Source organism: Bactrocera neohumeralis, chromosome 6, assembly GCF_024586455.1.
Source record: "Bactrocera neohumeralis isolate Rockhampton chromosome 6, APGP_CSIRO_Bneo_wtdbg2-racon-allhic-juicebox.fasta_v2, whole genome shotgun sequence".
In the NCBI taxonomy this organism is placed as follows: Eukaryota; Metazoa; Arthropoda; class Insecta; order Diptera; family Tephritidae; genus Bactrocera; species Bactrocera neohumeralis.
In genome coordinates, this window is record NC_065923.1 from 8,321,526 (window position 1) to 8,334,705 (window position 13,180).

The 13,180-nt window shown below is 38.9% G+C and overlaps 1 protein-coding gene across 5 annotated transcripts in view; it reads right to left on the bottom strand.

The window, feature by feature from the left end:
* LOC126763682 (sodium- and chloride-dependent glycine transporter 2) overlaps positions 1-13,180 on the bottom strand; it is a 73,971-nt gene that overhangs the window by 11,124 nt on the left and 49,667 nt on the right. Inside the window, exons 1-2 of one of the 5 annotated variants that reach the window (XM_050481418.1) lie at positions 10,999-11,204; positions 4,572-4,998 (exon numbers count right to left, since the gene is read on the bottom strand). The exons of 2 other annotated variants lie outside the window; for them this stretch is intronic. In XM_050481418.1, coding sequence (XP_050337375.1) covers positions 4,572-4,709 — 138 coding nt within the window. In that variant the 5' untranslated portion in view covers positions 4,710-4,998; positions 10,999-11,204. Of the gene's footprint in view, positions 1-4,571; positions 5,235-10,659; positions 11,205-13,180 lie in introns of those variants that run through there. 2 more of the 5 variants (XM_050481416.1, XM_050481417.1) reach the window with 2 other exon arrangements.

Sequence of the window (13,180 nt, forward strand, 5' to 3'; positions counted from 1 at the left end):
GAAATTATTAAAATTTACTACCGAAATTCGGCCTCAACTTTAAGAGCGCTACGTCCAATTTATGGTCGTTATAATCGTCCTGTGAGATCAACAATTGAGCGTCTAGTGGAAAACTTTAAGTCAACAGGCACAGTACAAAATGTTACCTTGCCAGTGAGACAAAGAAGTGCCTGTAGTGTAGAGGAAGACCCAAATCAGTCTCTCACACGTCGTTCTCAAGCATTGGGCATCTCTGTGACATCGTTGTGACATGAATAACTTGGCCCACATCCTTACAAGATCAAATTGACGCAAGAACTAAAACCGCTTGGCCACCAGAATCGTCGTACCTTCCTGAATGGGAATCATTTATGCCCAATGATAACCGTATATTTTTTACCCGAATTGGATGAGGTGGACTTGGACAATATGTGGTTCTAACAGGACGACACAACAAGCCACACAGCGAGTGTCGCAATCGATTTATTGCAAACCAAATCTAGTGAACGTGTTATCTCATGAAATGGCCCAGTCAATTGGCCGCCTGGGTCGTGCGATTTGACGCCATTAGACTATTTCCTGTGGGGCTACGTCAATACCGAACGTGAAATTGCAGCAGTATCGGCCGATTTATGCTTTAAAACCGTCATAAATTGGGTTCAGCGTCTGGACTTATGCAAACGTGCCCGTGGTGGCCATGCAAACGAAATCAAGTTCCACACATAATGGCATCGAATGTACTTTCACAAACCGTTTTTGCTTTTGTCGTCATCTTATTAAAAACCCTGTACTTGGTTTGGCTTTTATGACCATTTATTGCATAAAATACATCCGATTGAGTAACTTTTCCTGTTTCATATTTGCAAAAGAATTTATGTCGAACTGGCCCACTGTGCGAAGCATTCAATGACAACAAGCAGCAAGCATAACTGCGCCAATAAAAGTAACACCAACTAAGGTAATTGCAGTAATCAAGAAGAGCAAATCCACGCAGTGCCCGCATGTGAGCCAGCATTAAGTTGGGGAGAAATTGAAAGTTTTGCGGTTTAAACCGCGTCGATGCTGAAAGTCTGCAGCTACACGCACAACCGGAAGATGTGTGAAGGGAGACATTTGTGTGCCACTAAATAAATGTAAATGCACCTAAATGCCGAGGGAAACGCTTAAGAGAATGTGAAAAGAAATGCTTAAGAAATTGCAGACTACTTTAGCATGAGCGAGCGTTTACACAAATTTAGCAGCGTTCAGCGCGCCACGAAGAAAGTGACAGCGCTGCGAATGAATGATATTACAAAATAATTAAAAGCAGCTCATCAACAAAGGCGTGAAAATACTTTCACACCAATTTAGGTACCTATAATTATGTATATGTATACATATGTATGTTTGTATGGAGAGCAGGCGACTTGAGAAGAATTTGAAACGCGTGAAAAATAAAACAGAAACAATAACACCAACAACAACAACCGATATTTACTGCACACGTCTACTGGAGTGCTAAAATTGCACTTAGCGAAACTTGTTAGAATCAGTTTACGAAATTCGCAATAAACTGAAACGAGTGCCCATACAAACAGCAGAACACAACAACAATAATGTTATGCAAAACGGCTTATTAGCAACTAAATGTGCAAAAAGGCAATTAACAGAAGACTATAGTAAGAGCAGAAAAACGAAGTGAGGGGCGCAAGCGAAGCGGCGAACAATGAAAATACTACACTGAAACACCCGTTAAGTGGATCTGGGGAAAATAATGAGCCAAAATGAATTTTTCGATACTCAATAATAAACATGTGATAAATAAGAACCAGTGTAATTTACCTAATTTTAATGAATTGCTATTTTATTTTTAGGTTTTTTAAAGAAAATAGCATCTTCGATCTAATGTGGGCAAAAATACTGAGATTTCATAGTTTAAATTTCGCGCGAAACCCCATTCATTGAAATACTTTTTTTTCTAGATTGGTGGCACTGTCAGAGGCACTAGTCTTCTGCACACTACTCTAAATAAAAAGTGTTATAACGCACTTTTTATGTCTTCCCGATGCCATTCAAGAGATGACTGCCAGTGACCGCCATTTGCCGAACTATTATTATTTCGCACATCTCTGCTTCGAAGCAATAAATTGAGCACTTCAAAGCATTGAAAGACAATTATTCACAGGTTTGTAACGGTATTGTAATCGTATCGACGGTCATTCAAAACTTTTTCTTCCACAACGCTGTATGTAAATATGAATGTGTGCACTGCAAACAACACCTCTGGTTGCTCCTCCATTATTTTACAGTTACTTATTTGACATTCTCTTCCCAGGCATTGCATTTACAAACAATTCGCCAACGGAACGGCAAACGATTTGCTGTCAATGACTTCAAGTGAAATGAACCGAACACGGTAATCCAATAGTGCTCGCTATCACTTATTAAACATCAGTCAACAAAAGGGTACAAAAACTGCAATTAGTGTATATGTGTGTGTGAGTATACATATATGCATAAATTGTGTGAAATGTAGTCTAACGAATTAGGCAGACCCGTTTGCACAATTGTGGAGTATTACAGCCTTTTGTAAAGCTTTTCTCTGATATAAAATTTTATATAACAAATAAAGAAATTTTATTGCAAAATCCATAATAACATTTGCGCATTTTTTGCAAAATTTTAACCACATTTCTGACATGAAAAATTGTCTTTCATCGCATCTTTGTTACAATTTATATGGCACCCAATTTCCTTATTTCTGAATGTATTCGGATGCTTTTTAAAGTTTGAAATGACGGGTTGAGTGACTCCCAAAGAGAACTCATGCTTTCAGTCGCTCATCGTCAAGCTCTTTTTGGCCGCCCACGATATTCTCCGTTTTCCAAGCAAATAACTTTTGGCTCAGCTAGAGAAAATTCACGGCTGCAGTTTTCTTCATATTACAGTAATGAAGATGAACTCTTTCCATAAATACTTTTTGAGACACAAAGTTCACAGTGAATGAAAAAAGAAATTTTGTTGTTTAGGCTTCATATAAATGATGTGGACTTAAAAAAAGAATGTGGGAAAGACTTCTACTGCCTGCTAAATTCCAGTGATATCATAACACCAGGAGATGGCGAACCCGATTCTCCAATCAAAGACAATAGGCTGACGTTCCATTGCCAGACCATGAAAAAGTTCAAATAGCAATTACCCGTCTGAAGAACAACAAAGCGGCGGGGGCCGATGGATTGCCCCACAATCTGCGGCGAAACTGACGTTGATGCGCCATTTTATGTAAAATATGGTCGGACTCCCTCAATTTAATACGTTCTGTCCAATCCACAAAAATTGAGACCCAATCTGCGTAAACTGACGTTGAGCAATAATAAAACCTCCGAAGAAAGCGAAGTTTCAGACAAGGCGACTCCCTATCGTGCGACTTTTTCAATCTACAAATCTAGGAAACAAATAGGTATGGTAGTGAACGAGGGTAAGACGAAATATCTCCTGTCATCAAACAAGCAGTCGTCGCACTAGTGACTTAGCTCCGACGTCACTGTTGATAGTCATAATTTCGAAGTCGAAGATCATTTCGTCCATCTTGGAAAAAGTATTAACACCAATAACAATGTCGAAACCCAAACGCAGAATAACTCTTGCCAACGGGTGCTACTTCGGACTGAGGCAATTGAGAAGTAAAGTCCTCTCTCGACGAAAAAGGACCAAACTCTACAAGTCGCTTATTATTCCCGTCCTGCTATATGGTGCAGAGGCATGAACGATGACAATATCTGATGAGTCCACGTTACGAGTTTTCGAGAGAAAGGTTCTGCGAATGATTTATGATCCTTTGCGCCACGGTAAATATCGCATTCGATGAAACGATGAGCTGTATGAGATATACGACGACATTGACATAGTTCAGCGAATTAAGAGACAGCGGCTATGCTGGCTAGGTCATGACGTCCGAATGGTTGAAAACACTCCAGCTCTGAAAGTTTTCGATGCAGTACCCGCCGGGGGAAGCAGAGGAAGCGGAAGACCGCCACTCCGTTGGAAAGACCAGGTGGAAAAGGACCTGGCTTCGCTTGCAATCACCAATTGGCGCCCAATAGAGGGAAGGAAGAACGATTGGCGCGCTGTTGTAAACTGTAACTGCTTAAGCGGTGTCTACGCCATTAAAGAAGAACAAGAAGTAATACCCGAATTCGACACATTCACAATACTAAACTTATCTCACGGAAGGATTCATTCGCCTAGTCACTCAAGATAATTCAATAGTTTTCAATTAACATTCAATGCAAATATTTCAGTTTCATGTTACGCAATTAAGTAAAGTATTTTTTTAAATAAAAATATTTAATAATTTATTACTTAAAGCACTTTCAAATGTTGTAATGATATTAAAGAAGAGCAAAAGTGTTTCCCGCATTTTGCATTTTGATTCATAACTTCAATCGAATGAACACGAAACACGCACTACCATAACTACATTAAGCGAACTCGAAATACGAACTTGCGTGGGCTTCGTGAAATGATAATGAAAACTTAATGCAATAAATAACAGTTATAATCTTAATAAGTAGAGTTAATAGTTAATGCACGCGCCACACCAACACACTTACTTTGCGATAATAACGGAATGGCACATCCTCATGCACGACGTATAAGTAATCTGCTAGATACTTTGTTGTTGGTATCTCCATCTTGGGGCAGATTTTGTAGCGTTTGTATGCGCAGAAGAATTTGTCATTTTCTTGCATTACTCGGCGCGCTTCGGGCAAATCAAACGCCAGCCTCGCTTCGATGAACACCCAAAGAGAGCTTGAGGGCACTTTTATTTTCCTTAATTAAGTTTCGATATCACGTTTCGACACTTTGTTTTTGGCAATATTTTCCGTTACAAAAGGTCGCCATGCAGGTGAAAGTAAGGGAGCTATCATGCCTCGGTCGCTTAATGTTTCTTTTATTGTTATTGCTATTATTATTATTACTTTTGTGTTTTTGTTATTGTTTTTGTTTCTACTTTTCGAATTTCACATGTTAGCGCTGCTGAAAATATTAATTATTTCGTCAAGACTTTCAAATAACTCAAGTATTTGTATTTTTTGTGAAAATTATTGTTTGTATTTCGCTGTAATTCTTCTTTTTTATTATTTATTTATTAATTTTTATTTTTTTAATTTTATTTTTTTTTTTTGTTTTTTTTTTATTGCATTCATTTCACTTTCTTACATCACTTCGATGGGTGTTTGCATACGTAATCACCATAAGTTAACGACAAAAAACTGAAAATATTTTGGTGGTTTTCTTTTAATATTTGATTTTCGTGTTTGCTTGTTCACCATTTGGCGCATGCGTAGCCCAAATGTTCAATGAGCAGGCGCGCTCAACCTGCTGGCGGGCCAAACGCAATTAGCACCTGCAACAAAGCCGCTACGCATGCGCAATCAATAATTCCCGCGTGTACTAAGTGACGAGCGTTTATATGTGTATGTGTGTTTGTATTAAATCTTATGTTGTTGTTGTGGTCATTAGTGATTTCGTTTTCATGAATTTGATCGACGTTTCATTACACTTTTTTACAACTAATGAACGCGCTTAGGACTTGCTTCCGTGTGGGATTTTGTGCATTTGATTGAGCAGCAGCAAAAAAATCAAAAAAAAAATTATAAAATCGACGTCAAGGTGAGATCCAATTTGCTAATAATGACAAATCTTGTCCATTTTAAATATTTGGCAATGACCAAAGATAATATCCGCTTAAATTAAAATATTTTATGCATAAATTCAAATTTTGGCACTTTGTTCATAGCAAATAGTGCAAACACAAGTTTTTTTAACGATTATTATTTGGGGTCTTTCAATCAATTGATAATTCAAGAAACCAAAAAAAAAGATCACACTTAATCTTTCATCTACCATATGGTTCTACACCTGAGTCAAATCTTCTATGGAAATCGGGAATATCAATAAAAACTAACACCCCCTTCGTGGTCCTCCTATCACAAAAAGCTTACACTCGTGCTAGATATCACCGCTAACTCGTTTCGCAGTCCAATCTCTCAAATTATTAGCATTGTGATTCATTTTCGCTTTACAGCGTGGCGTAAGTAAGTAGTGAAGCTTCCATGCAATTACATATTTTAATAATAATTCCCTAGCATATGTGCCCTGTGTCTTGCCAGCCTTGGACTGTTGAGTATGGTGAACGCACCCACTTCTGTATACACATTCATTCTACTTTGTTTGCCAAATTTGGTGTAAAAGGCAACAAGCCTAAACCAGAATAAAGAAGCACAGAACAAAACACACGCAACGCAAAACCCGAAATTAGCTTTCGTATAAGAAGCACAACAGGCACAACCGGAAATTAATTAATTTGCCAATTTGAATACTTTTTCAATACTTAAATACATAGAATAGAACACAAGCACATGTAGGCTTACGAATATATATGTATTATAGCTAGCGAAGAAGGTCTCCCAATTGGTGTCGAAAGATATTGGTGGCCCCTTGATTGAATGATAAACGAGGAATACACCGCGATCTTAGGTCTACTGTGCCCTCTCCTAAATCACAAAGACTCATCTAGCCCCGGCATACTGGTAAAGTCCAATAGACTGCTGGTTGCGATCGAAGCGATGGGATCCCTATTTGGAAATATGGATACAAGGGCCCCTTTACGCTCGTGCTGACTAAAATAGACGTTATCTTTGAAACTATTAAGCAGCTCATCGCCAAAATATTTTTTTTTTATTTTTATTACTTCTTATCGACTTTTTTATTCGGCTGGAAAGCTCGGTAGCTGAACTTTTTAGTTCTCACACTTCACTGAGAACTAGCTGCCCACAAACAGTTATTGTTAGGATTGGTCCGAAATCAGTGTTATAATTGTGGTTGTAACTTCTCTTGTGGTAGTATTGTCACCTCCAGGTTTTTTCGTTCTTAAAAGGGTTCCCGGTTTTTCAAACATAAGCATTTTTATCAAAAGTATCAAAAAGCAATTTATATCTTTCGAATATAATATTTCATGCTTAATGACTTCATCAATTTAACAAACAAAAACATTGCGCTGTTCAGCCTTATTGTAACACCCTTTATATAACCGAATTCAAATCGATGATCAAACATTGGCCAATTCTTCGAGTTCGGCTTCGGTCTGTCTGTCTTTTTTATTCTAATTTTATTTATCCGATTTGCATTTTAATTTTTAATTTTTGTTTAAAAATGTTCATTTTTGCGTTGTATTTTATGGTTATGCCCGATCAATTGAAATGTATTTGAGTGAAGCGTCTGTTTTGATACACTATCTCAATGCCTTCGCAGCGAAAACGGCTGCACTTCGCATTCATATTTAAATTCCATTTGTGGCAAGCTTATGTACTACAAATACGAATATTTTATTTAAGTTCGACTTTTTGCAAAAAGCGTTTCTTTTTGTCTCACAACACTCACAATTGCGTCCTTGAAACTGTGTTTTTGTTTTATTTCTTTGAATAATTTAATTATGCAGATTACATTTCGTCTCTATTAATAGCGCGACTGGTGTGACATCAACGAAACATTGAACATGCCACATGCTTGTATTAGTAAAAAAAAGAAAGGAATGAGAAAGGTATACTTTATATAATGATCATTGAGAGCATTCTTTGATTTTGGAATATTCGCACGCTGATTGTTTTCAAAGATTCAGAATCTCTACTTTTGTTTAAACTATCGGGTGTCATACTTTAGACAACTTAACTTAACTTTATAGTTAAGTTAGTTAGTTTATTATAACAAAATTGTGGATACTTGGTATGTCTGACCACAAAAGATGGCTTATGAAGTTCGCCAGGTGTGACCAAAGATTGCTGAAAGTTGTTTAAATGTTATAGAACTTGGGACATAAGCAACATAACCTCAAAGTAACTCATTCTTGGTTGGAAACCAGCATTCAGAGGGAGACGAAAGTATCCTTTCCGCTAAACACAAAGCTAACAAATGCATCACTAAAGTAAGACCGAGGTCGGAGTAGAAGACTGCAATTAGTGCCTAGCACCGTTATTTATTGCGTAAAAATTCGTACATGGAACAATTGGTCGGTGATCGCTCAGGACTTTTAAAGTCTTATGGAAAATTTTTGCTATATTCGTTTTAATGGTTTCAATCTTGCACTCTGGTACTTGCGTAACAATAACTTCACAGAAATTTATTGTTACGATAGTCCTCAACGATTTTCGTAGTTCATCTTAGATTCATTCTTCTTATGGTTTATATTGAAAATAGGCCGAGAGCGGCAAATTGTCTTGGACTGTCACTGGTCAAAGTAAAGCCCACTAAGTCTCGTTTTAGAGACGCTACAAAAGTAGACCGATAGGAACAGCAAATGGAGTCATAGTTTTTCCCGCTCTTTTGACATTTTTCTTCAATAAGGTTTGCCATATCATCATGGAAAGATATACGATCCAACAATGGGTCGAAATTATTAAAATTTACTACCGAAATTCGGAGTCAGTGGCCTCAACTTTAAGAGCGCTATGTCCAATTTATGGTCCTCATAATTTCCTGTCAGATCAAAAATTGAACATCTATTGGAGAAATTTGAATCCACAGGCACAGTACAAAATGTTCCTGCACCAGTGAGACAAACAAGTGAATGAGCGAGTGTCACAATCATTTTATTGAAAACCAATTTTGGTGAACGTGTTATCTCATGAAATGGCGGTGTCAATTGACCGTTTTAGTCGTGTGATTTGGCGCTGTTAGCCTACTTCCTGTGGGGCTACGTCAAGTCTAGGGTCTATGCCAATAAGCCAGCGACGATTGACGAGCTTCGTACGAATATCGAACGTGAAACTGCAGCAGTATCGGCCGATTTATGCTTGAAAACCGTCAAAAGTTGGGTTCAGCGTCTGGACTTCCGCAAGCGTGTTCGTGGTGGCCATGCAAGAGAAGTTGAGCCATACATAATGGCATTGAATGTGCTTTCACAGAAATAAAGAATTTCATTGATATAACAAATCTGATTTTTTTTGAACTTTTGTAGCATTTTTATTGAAAACCTCGTTACTTCTATAATACTACTCCTTGACAATCAGTGGTCTAAATTATTCATATGCAATATTTGCCTATTTATTTACAAACTTTCATTCATTTAATTAATTTATAGAAATTTGAAATTAATTATTTAATTATTATCTATATTTTCATTTTCTTTACATTTTGATTTTATGCCATAATTTCGCCGCATATTAAATAAATCTCAAACGTGAAATAATTAAAACCACTTTAAAACAATTTTCTGCATTTAATTAGATTATTTCCATTTCGGGTGTTCGGTTTACAGTTCATAGCCTTCACAGTCACTGCCAAAATAAGTGAGCTGAGCGCAACGGCTCCCAACTGCCAGCAAAGCGCATTTGTCAAGTGCCATTTTAGTCGTTATTTATGGTATGTTAGGTGAGTTAGTCACTGGCGCTTTAAGTTATTTAGTTGATTTGCCTTTTTATTTTCATTTTACGTATTTACACACATACACATACACACATATGTATGTATTTTGCGCACGCTTAGCGTTAAGGCACTTTTTCGTAAGCCGCCGCCACACGCTACGCACTTATCAGCTATTATTTAACAACAACAGCAACAATGAATGCGTACACAATTTGTCCGAGCTATCGACTTAAAAGCCGCACTGATTCCATAAATGTCAGCACAACAACAAACACCGACTAAATGTTGAGCTTGTATAGAACCGATATAGAACTCGCGTATGATCGCATGTGCGCATTTAGAATGAAAAATTTAATTTTTTTATTTGTTTTTGTACATTTGTACACACTTTACATATACACTGTAGCTAAATGTGGGCCTGTGTGCGTTTGTGGGCCATACTCAATATTAAATTGAATTAGACGAGCGTTAATTAAATTCTAGACGTCAGTACGCGCACGACATTTGAACTCACACTTACAACAACAACACACAATAAATTACACAAACACAGTGCAAAATAAAAAATGGAACAATGAAATGTTTAAAGAATATTTTTATATTTTTTGAATTTTTCTTTTTTGTTTTTTTCATTTGAACTAATTTATATTTAGAATTAAAGAGGTCCGTTTGGCGTCAAATCGCGCCGCAGATCGCGTTGGTAGGCGCTGTTGTTGCTGATGCCGTCAGCATGCGCATCTGTCCACCACTTCGGCTGAGCAACGCCTGATGCTGGCCGCAATGGCGAAACGCTAGCAAAGGTCCGTTGTGTCGCGGCGCAGTGCAAGATGCTTTTTCCGCGCAGCCGGTTTCGTGGCCGTCTAGCTTTTCAGCTGATCATTGCCAAATAACTGTTGATCAACAATAGGTGTATAGTCGTTGTCACGGTCACCGTTGCACTATTGCGTTGCTTTGGCTTTAAACCACAAGACAGCCGTTGCGCTCGCCGCCGCTGTGCCTGAGGCCAGCCAAAGTCGCAATTTCAATTTACGATTTTTTCCGTATTGTCATTAAGAACTCTTTATGAAATTCACCGAATTTTATTTATGCTTTGTGTGCGCTTTCGAGCTTCACAAATGCCCAATTCTTTCCTACACTTTCTGCTGGTTTTTAATGCCTTCAATGGCGGCGCAGCACTTCTTAGTTAGAATTTTCACACACAGCAAGTATTTTCGTACGTATTTTTTTGTTATTGTTATTGGCTTTTTTGCGCAGATTTACTGTGTTAGACATTACCGCGTCGCTGGAACAACAAACACTCGCTCTCACCGGGTAAGACCGAACTGACGGCGCATGCAAGAGCGCTGAAGACCCAAAGCCCGGCAGACAAAAAACCAATGCCTCTTGTGCCACCGACGTAGGTTCACTTGCACGTACACACTGCCAGCCAGCGAGCCACACACGTTACAATGCGCGCATTTATTTCCCGATCGTCGTGTCTGTCGGTGTAAGCACAAACAATCACCGCACACGCATTCTCCCTAATTGACTGGCTGAAAACTGAAGACAGCGGTAAACAAGAGAGTCGGCACGCGGCTTTACACTTTTGGTAATACAGACCGCCAGCAAACTCACTTGGCTTGAGTCGGCTGCCCAAACGCCAGCAACATGTTGTACAGCTGCCTAACACCGCGACGGCGGTGGCGGTGGCTCAAAGTCGCCCGAAGCCTTCATAAATAAAACTCCAATAAAATACAATATTGTAAAGAAAAAATTAACAATCGCGGCCTTTTCTCATTCGCTCGCTCACTGCGTCACTCGTTCGAAACGCTACCGCCGACTAAACGACTGCTCGGCTGTCTAGTTCAGCTGGCTGGCGTGCTGTGCCGTGTTGTGTTGTGCCGGCCAACTAATCGCTTGCTTCTACTTTAGCATCAGCGCTCCGTCCACACACAAACACGCACACACATATACATACGTATGTATATACGAGGTCTCCGCATGCTTCGCGCTTTGCTCTGTTTTGTTTCCGCTCTTCTGGTAATTGCGACCGCAGCACCGCGCCCCTCTGTCCGACGCTCAGATTCGCCATGCGCCGCCGGCTTGGCTTTCTTACCCACAAGTCTAATAGTCTCGGCTAAATTTATGAAAAATCATGCCTCACACATGCACACCTTGGTTCTGTACAAGCAGTTCAAGCAATTGTATGTTTTTGTGTCTGTATGTGCTTTCTTTCATTCATACAATTATTGTTTTTCCCTTTACTTTTCACATTCGATAATTAGCTGTTTTGCGATACACTATCTTGTTGCTTCTTACCCAGCGCACACACAGTGGGAGTGAAAAGTGTGATACACAGGATATTTTTTAATAATTTTTGTTAATATCAAATGTGATAGATTTTACACGGACTGTTTAAACATTAAATAAAAGTGTAAGCTTCGATTTTTACACAGCATCCTTCTGAGCCGACTTATGTAATACACACAAAGTTTCGAAATCTGGTCGTAAAGCCAACTTAAACCAAACTCTTTAGTAGTCTCGCTGATTCCACAGGCTTTTTTATCGTCTTCTTCCTCTTCTTTACTGGCGTAGACACCGCTTACGCGATCATAGCCGAGTTAACAACAGCGCCCCAGTCGTTTCTTCTTTTCACAATGTGGCGCCAATTGGAGATTCTAGGCCAAGCCAGATCCTTCCCCACCTGGTCTTTCCAACGGATGGGAGATCTTCTCTTCCTCTGCTTCCCCGGCTTGTACTGCGTCGAATACTTTCAGAGCTGGAGTGTTTTCGTCCAATCGGACGACATGACCTAGCCAGCGTAGCCGCTGTCTTTTAATTCGCTGAATTATGTCAATGTCGTCGTATATCTCGTACAACTCATCGTTCCATGGGATACGATATTCACCGTGACCAATACGCAAAGGACCATACGTCTTCCACAGAACCTTTCTCTCAAAAACTCGTAATGTCGACTCATCAGATGTTATTGACACGAGTTATTCTGCGTTGGATCGTCGCCTTTATCAAATGTGGGTGGCTGTCGCGAATGTTTGAAGATCTAGCTCACCGAAAGTTTATGCGAGTCCTGTACCTTCGATAAAGTAGTCTGTCTGAAACCCTTTCAATATTTTCTTAGCATTCAATAATATTGATATTATTACGTATATCGCACACATTTTTATGAAAGGTTAATAGAACACTGGTTTTGTGGTAGCAGCTGTTAACCGTTATTGGCCATGTTTATTGTGTTTGTTCTTGTATTTGTTTTCTGTGCGTCTTAATTGACACTATTGTTTCTTTATTCTTTGACAAAATTAATTCGTTTTCTAATACGAACATAATTTATGCGTAAACATCATGAAATAGCCATAAACAACACTAGTGTCCGGCTTATAAGGCGTATAACCTCAATACAATATCAACTTAACTGTTCATTGATATCCATATTTTGCGCATATCTTATGGAAGTTAATATTCGATTACGTCATTAAGTGTTGACTCAAACAAAGGTTAAATTATTTATTTTCAACTGGGAAAGAAGGTTCAAAGTAAACGTAGAAAAGGATGACTGAGTAAAGTTATGTTAGCGACGCGCAACACTCTAAACAGTTATACCGATGCCTCGAAAATGGAGGATGGAGTTGGTGCGAGGATATACTGTCCAGAGTTAGCCATAAAGCAACCCTTTAAGTTACCGGACCACTGCAGTATATTTCAAACTGATGTGTTTGCTATTGCGAAAGCCGCGGAGCAATTCCAGAGTCGACATCTACGTACGTAGACAGCCAAGCAGCAATCAAGGCTGTAACCACGT